We start from the raw sequence: 7500 nt of genomic DNA, 5'->3' as shown, positions 1-7500 counted from the left end.
GCCACGGCCGAGCGACGTGTAGTCTCATTTTGAAATGCGTGAAAAAGCCTCGAAATCTGAATTGAAAACAAGGTTTACAAGCAAACACATTTACAAAAAATAATGTCCATAACAGGTTCAGGATTCAAGTATGCCAACGTGAAGTCAGTGAGAAGATGACGTAGCACTAAGAGCGACTACAGTAGAGAGGAGTATGTAAGGAGGTTGTTTGGGGGGGGGGGTCAAACACAGGACTTACACCCAGGAGGCAACGAGAAGCGACTGTTCAGTCTGAACAACGTGGCGGCTTCCACGGATGAGATGAGCGTAGCTATCGCGCAGGTTTGATCTGAAATAGAAAGTATTCCTTCATTGAAAGAAGAGCAAAAAAACAGCACTGGAGGAAAAGATGTTGTTGCTCTTCTCCCGAGAGTTAGATATATCGTTGATCTGATTGGTTGATTTGGCCGTCCATCACCAACATAGGTGGTGATGGACAGATGGTTTATCCAATCAGCTAACCAGGATTTTCGCCCCTTCCCAAAACTTCTCCAACGGAAACTTCCCAGATGGAAATGCCGAGCAAATGAGAAGCAATCCATCTGGAGTCAGGTTAGGGATCGTGGTCCGCATGTCACGTTTCCTAAAGCCGCTGTCTTCTTTTCCGTCCCGTTCTTCCTGCGTGTCACGGAGTAAGCCCTCCCACGACCTTTTCCTGAACTAAAGGGGCCGTGTTCATTTCACGGAATTCCGTGAGATCAGGTTGGTTGTAGCCATTGAGAACGAGCTAGCATTGACGCTTTTTCTGACATTTATATCCCTTTCTTCGACACTTTTGATGCTTCTATGTTTTTCTATGTTATCTAACCACCGAACACCACTAACACCAAGTTATTACCACTAGGTTTACACTTACTTTTTGGAATTCATGGACAATAATCGTCATTTGTAGGAAATGATACCACATTTTTGAGTTAAAAAAGCAGAAATGATGAAACATAGTAAAAAATAAAGTTGAGAAAAAAGAGACTAATCCGTCAAAAGGCGACAAATGTCGGAAAAAACGTCACAGAAAACGTAGAAAAAAGTCGTCCAGAGAAACTTGGAAAAAAGTCGTCCAGAGAAACTTGGAAAAAAGGCGACAAACACCTTGAAAAAGGTGAAAAAACTCTGAAAAAAGCCACGTTTGATTATGGGTATCGTTCCAAAAATTGCTACCGGTACCGTTACTTCAGTATCGGTTCCTAAACAATACTTTTTCCGATACCAATTATAATAACATTAACTTTAACAAAAGAGAAACATTACACCACACATCTCTTTATTTCTGTTCCAGCTCCGACTACGTGAGTCCGTCTCTGTGTAACGTGGAGTTCTTCCTGCGTGTCTCTATGTAACGTGTACGTGTAGCGTGTCTCTACGGCGTGTAACGTTAGACAGCCAATCACAGACATGATTAGATCTTGGTAGAAGCATGCTGCGTGCTGATTGGCTCTCTGACAATGATGGGATTTACTCCTTTAGGTAGTGTGGAGCTGCAGAGACGTCCCGGCCTACAAATGGTATCCTACAGACTACAGAAGACTTTGTTTGGTACAGATCCTTGCAAAAAAATCACACTATAGCGCCCAGATAGCTCCGTTGGTAGAGCGGGCGCACATACAGTATATAGAGGTTTCCCCCCTCTGTCTCTCTCTCTGTCTCTCTCGCTCTGTCTGTCTATCTCTCTCTCTCTCTCTCTCGTTCTCTGTCTGTCTTTCTCTCTCTCTGTCTCTCTTTGTCTCTCTCTCTCTCTCTCTCTTTGTCTCTCTCTCTCTCTCTGTCTCTCTCTCTCTCTGTCTCTCTCTCTCTCTTTCTCTCTCTCTGTCTCTCTCTCTCTGTCTCTCTTTGTCTCTCTCTCTGTCTCTCTCTCTCTCTGTCTCTCTCTCTCTGTCTCTCTCTCTCTCTCTCTCTCTGTCTCTCTCTCTCTCTCTCTCTCTCTCTCTCTCTCTCTGTCTCTCTCTCTCTCTGTCTCTCTCTCTCTCTGTCTCTCTCTCTCTCTCTCTCTCTCTCTCCCCCTCTCTCTCTCTCTGTCTCTCTCTCTCTCTCTCTGTCTCTCTCTCTCTCTCTCTCTCTCTCCCTCTCTCTCTCTCTCTCTCTCTCTCTCTCTCTCTCTCTCTGTCTCTCTCTCTCCCTCTCTCTCTCTCTCCCTCTCCCCTTTCATGTCTTCAGCTGTACTGTCAAATAAAGGCCTAAAATGCCCCAAAAATAATCACAAGTCAGTGATAATAATGATACAAACATGATCATTCCTTTCAATATCGTGAATCATATTGCAATATCAGTCCAAATAATCACAATGACATATTTTCCTCACATCGTGCAGGCCTAGTACCCAGCCTCTACCTTTCGGTGGATTTAACCGGCCCTGTTGTTGTTGTTGTTGTCTCTCTTTGCTCAAAGAAACTCCTCTTCTCGTTGGGCGGATCTTTTCTCTACTACGCCGACCACTTCAAGCACTACAGCGGCTTCTGTGCAAACCACATCAAAGTCCAGAAAGTTCTGGAGAGAGGTGAGTTTCATCTGTCACGCTGCACAAAAACATTCATCTAAATGCTGTGTTTTCATTTACGTTTTCTGGAAAAGAGATGCACAAACACACAGTAATATAAACCTGTAGCTGCTAAGGATACGGTTATGAAAGCACTATGACATTCACGTCAGTGTACGGGCTTATCTGCTAATGTTAGCTGCCGACCGTTACCTTGAAACCATCCAGCAAATAGACGGTACCGCTACGTTTTTCATGTTGGTTTTGAGCGGTGTGCACCCCCACTAACCTGGAAAACGGGTTTAAAACAGTAACGTTACTACAGCGTGTCGGAGGAATACACACAGACTCCTGCAGCGGCGAGTCAGAGGCAGAGGGGCCGTCACAGCAGCGTTAGCTAACGTTAGCTAACGTTAGCTAACGTTAGCCAATAAACTGTAGCTGTCATATTTCACGGGCGTGAGTGCGGATTGCTTTCGTCTCCGTTTATCACTTATTGAGTGAAGTAGTACTCGCCCTTTTGGTTAGTTGGTTGCCATAACTTCGCGAGTGATAACGTCCTGTCACTGTTCCAGTTGCTCTGCTCACCCTAGGGGGAGAGAGCTCATCCTAGGGGGGGGGGAGAGAGCTCACCCTAGGAGGAGAGAGAGCTCATCCTAGGGGGGGGGGAGAGAGCTCACCCTAGGGGGAGAGAGAGCTCATCCTAGGGGGAGAGAGAGCTCATCCTAGGGGGAGAGAGCTCTCACCCTAGGAGGAAAGAGAGCTCACCCTAAGGGGGGAGAGAGCTAGCTCATCCTAGGAGGAGAGAGAGCTCATCCTAGGGGGTGAGAGCTCACCCTAAGGGGGGAGAGAGCTAGCTCACCCTAGGAGGGAGAGAGAGCTCATCCTAGGGGTGAGAGAGCTCACCCTAAGGGGGAGAGAGCTAGCTCACCCTAGGGGGAGAGAGAGCTCATCCCTAGGGGGGAGAGAGCTCACCCTAAGGGGGGAGATAGAGCTCACCCTAGGAGGAGAGAGAGCTCATCCTAGGGGGGAGAGAGCTCTCACCCTAGGGAGGGAGAGAGCTCACCCTAAGGGGGAGAGAGAGCTCACCCTAGGGGAGGAGAGCTAATCCTAGGGGGAGAGAGAGCTCACCCTAAGGGGGAGAGAGAGCTCACCCTAGGAGGAGAGAGAGCTCTCACCCTAGGAGGAAAGAGAGCTCACCCTAAGGGGGGAGAGAGCTAGCTCACCCTAGGGGGAGAGAGAGCTCATCCTAGGGGGTGAGAGCTCACCCTAAGGGGGGAGAGAGCTAGCTCACCCTAGGAGGAGAGAGAGCTCATCCTAGGGGGTGAGAGCTCACCCTAAGGGGGGAGAGAGAGCTCACCCTAGGGGGGAGAGAGAGCTCACCCTAGGGGGTGAGAGAGCTCTCACCCTAAGGGGGGAGATAGAGCTCACCCTAGGAGGAGAGAGAGCTCACCCTAAGGGGGGAGAGAGAGCTCTCACCCTAGGAGGAAAGAGAGCTCACCCTAAGGGGGGAGAGAGCTAGCTCACCCTAGGGGGAGAGAGAGAGCTCATCCTAAGGGGGAGAGAGAGCTCTCACCCTAAGGGGGAGAGAGAGCTCTCACCCTAGGGGGGAGAGAGAGCTCATCCCTAGGGGGGTGAGAGCTCACCCTAGGGGGGAGAGAGGGCTCATCCTAGGAGGAAAGAGAGCTCACCCTAGGGGGTGAGAGCTCACCCTAAGGGGGGGAGAGAGAGCTCACCCTAAGGGGGAGAGAGAGCTCACCCTAAGGGGGGAGAGAGAGCTCTCACCCTAGGAGGAAAGAGAGCTCACCCTAAGGGGGAGAGAGCTAGCTCACCCTAGGAGGAGAGAGAGCTCATCCTAGGGGGGAGAGAGCTAGCTCACCCTAGGGGGGGAGAGAGAGCTCACACTAAGGGGGGAGAGAGCTAGCTCACCCTAGGGGGAGAGAGAGAGCTCACACTAAAGAGGGAGAGAGCTCACCCTAGGGGGAGAGAGAGAGCGGATGACAGTTGCTTGAGTTCAGTAGAGCAGACGGCGCTACGACTTCATCACTTTTCATAAACAGCTGAAGGAGCGGGGGTGCGCGGTGTACATAGTGGGAACCCTGTTGTGCGTCTGCCCTATTTCTGATAGCGTGGCGCACCGCCACTATGCTATCAACACAGAGGAAACACTGAGACTTCAAGTATCACCAGGGGCTCTACACATGAACTCAGCATTGAGAACATTAGTTGTGCGAATGAACGGACTCCAGAGGAGGAAATGTCATTCTTATATGAGGCTCCTTTTTCAACTACAAGGTCAATATTATGTTTCACTGACGACAAAACAAGAAGTAATCCGTGCATTTATATGGAAGTAAGCTTTAGGAGCTGTCCATCTTTACTCTCCTCCCTGTTACATCCATGTTAATTTCTATGGTTGTAGGGCTTAATTTCCCTACCTCTAATGCTCATTGAAATGTTTCAGCAGCACTTTACAATGTAGTTTTTTCACCCTGTGGTGTTGTAGTTCTTTCTGTTGCTAGTCCAAATATAACTTGCTGTATTACGACTACAAATGAGACCAACATGCAACTTATACTGCAGCCAACCTAGACACCAGTCCAATGAGGATATCTCGTGATATAGGTCTTCAGTTTCATTCGTAATGGTCCTAAAAAGGTCTTATTGAGTCTTACATTTGACTTGGTGAAACCTGCAGATATAACCTGTATTGGCCCAGCAGCAACAGAGGCTAAATTTACCCACAATGCATCAAGTGTATCTCACTACAGATCCAACAGTTGCCCAAAATACACGACATTGATTTATGTACTGCTGCTGCACTAATTGCCACCAAACGTAATTGCGTTGTGTTCATACAATGACAAAGTATCTTGAATGAAAGTCAGCGCTTTGGTCTGATGAATGTCCATTTTCACAGCGAAGACAGACGGCGCCTTCAAGCACTTCCTGGAGGCGAGGAATCCAACCAATCAGCACTCGTCGTCTCTGGAGTCGTACCTGATCAAACCTGTTCAGAGAGTCCTGAAGTATCCACTGCTGCTGAGAGAGCTGGTGTCTCTGACCGACCCCGAGAGCCCCGAGCACACACACCTGACAGGTAGCACACGCACCTGACAGGTAGCACACGCACCTGACAGGTGGCACACGCACCCGACAGGTAGCACACACATAGCACACGCACCTGACAGGTAGCACACACACCTGACAGGTAGCACACACACCTGACAGGTAGCACACGCACCTGACAGGTGGCACACGCACCTGACAGGTGGCACACGCACCTGACAGGTAGCACACACACCTGACAGGTAGCACACGACCTGAAAGGTGGCACACGCACCTGAAAGGTGGCACACGCACCTGACAGGTGGCACACGCACCCTGACAGGTAGCACACGCATAACACACGCACCTGACAGGTAGCACACGCACCTGACAGGTAGCACACTGCGCACCTGACAGGTGGCACACACACCTGACAGGTAGCACTCGCACCTGACAGGTGGCACACGCACCTGACAGGTGGCACACGCACCTGACAGGTAGCACACGCATGGAACACACACCTGACAGGTGGCACACGCACCCGACAGGTAGCACACGCATAGCACACGCACCTGACAGGTGGCACACGCACCCGACAGGTAGCACACGCATAGCACACGCACCTGACAGGTGGCACACGATAGCACACGCACCTGACAGGTAGCACACGCATAGCACACGCACCTGACAGGTGGCACACGCACCCGACAGGTAGCACACGCATAGCACACGCACCTGACAGGTGGCACACGCACCTGACAGGTAGCACACACATAGCACACGCACCTGACAGGTAGCACACGCACAGGGTTGATCTCAGCTACCTGCCAGGTAGCTGAGATCAACCCTGCAGCCTATAGGGGGCGCTGAAGAGAGGGAAAGCCCCGCCCCTTCCTCAGTTTAAAAGACAATTTAGAGAGTGGAGAAAGTCTGTTTGGGGTAAAACTGTTGAAGTATCAGACTGTGGAAATGCCTCATTAGAAAGACTCGTCTGCCCAAACTGTCTAAGTGTCTAAATGTAGAAAGAAGCTCCAAAAATGTTGAAAAAATGTCCGAAAAAACATGACATGAATGTTGAAAAAGTGACAAAACGGTAAATAAGTGACTGAAACAGCTGAAATCTTGCCTAGGGCACCAAAGGGGCGGGACTTCTCCTCTCTGTAATCCCTCCGTGCTGACTGTAATCCCTCCACTTCCACCACTAGGTGGTGCTATAGCAGAAAAAACGCGTTTGGCCCTGTAACTCCCACACCGTACACTGGGCATTCAAAAACAAAACCAAAACCGCGGTTCTGCACCAATCTGCACGAAACATGGCATGTAGCATCTGCCATGACCCTCTGGAGGAGCCCCACGTTTTACAAAAATTGGTCACTAGGGGGCGCTACAAGTACAACAAGTTTATATCTCATGAACGGTGACTGTAATCCCTGTACTGACTGTAATCCCTGTGCTGACTGTAATCCCTGTGCTGACTGTAATCCCTGTACTGACTGTAATCCCTGTACTGACTGTAATCCCTCTGCTGTCCACACAGAGGCGCTGAGAGCGATGGAGAAGGTGGCGACTCACATCAACGAGATGCAGAAGATCTACGAGGATTACGGCTGCGTGTTCGACCAGCTGGCTGCCGAGCAGAGCGCCCCCGACAAACAGGTAACACTCACACTCACACTTTGGGAAGACCAGCATGTACTCCCAACCCGTTGTCATTCCGAACTCGTAAAATAAGGATGTTTGGACAGTGGCTGTCAGCGTCTGATGCGATGAAAAAGGCGTCTTTCAGCGTGTTTGTGTAACGCACCGGGGAGAGCAGCAGTTAGAGAGGATTTAGAGAGGAGTATGTAAGGAGGTTGGTTGGGGGGGTGGATGGGTCAAATACAGGACTTTCACCCAGCAGAGCGGGGTTCACGTCACGCTTGTCACGCTTGCTATAGTCGTTT

The 7500-nt window shown here is 50.0% G+C and overlaps 1 protein-coding gene across 1 annotated transcript in view; it reads left to right on the top strand.

Moving 5' to 3' along the window:
- LOC144533775 (rho guanine nucleotide exchange factor TIAM2-like) overlaps positions 1-7500 on the top strand; it is a 47459-nt gene that overhangs the window by 32757 nt on the left and 7202 nt on the right. Inside the window, exons 17-19 of the mRNA XM_078275329.1 lie at positions 2422-2530; positions 5430-5609; positions 7095-7213. Coding sequence (XP_078131455.1) covers positions 2422-2530; positions 5430-5609; positions 7095-7213 — 408 coding nt within the window. The remainder of the gene's footprint in view (positions 1-2421; positions 2531-5429; positions 5610-7094; positions 7214-7500) is intronic.

Source organism: Sander vitreus, chromosome 18, assembly GCF_031162955.1.
Source record: "Sander vitreus isolate 19-12246 chromosome 18, sanVit1, whole genome shotgun sequence".
Lineage (NCBI taxonomy): Eukaryota > Metazoa > Chordata > Actinopteri > Perciformes > Percidae > Sander > Sander vitreus.
Note: the sequence above shows the minus strand (reverse complement) of the source record. Positions and strands in the feature narration are given on the sequence as shown.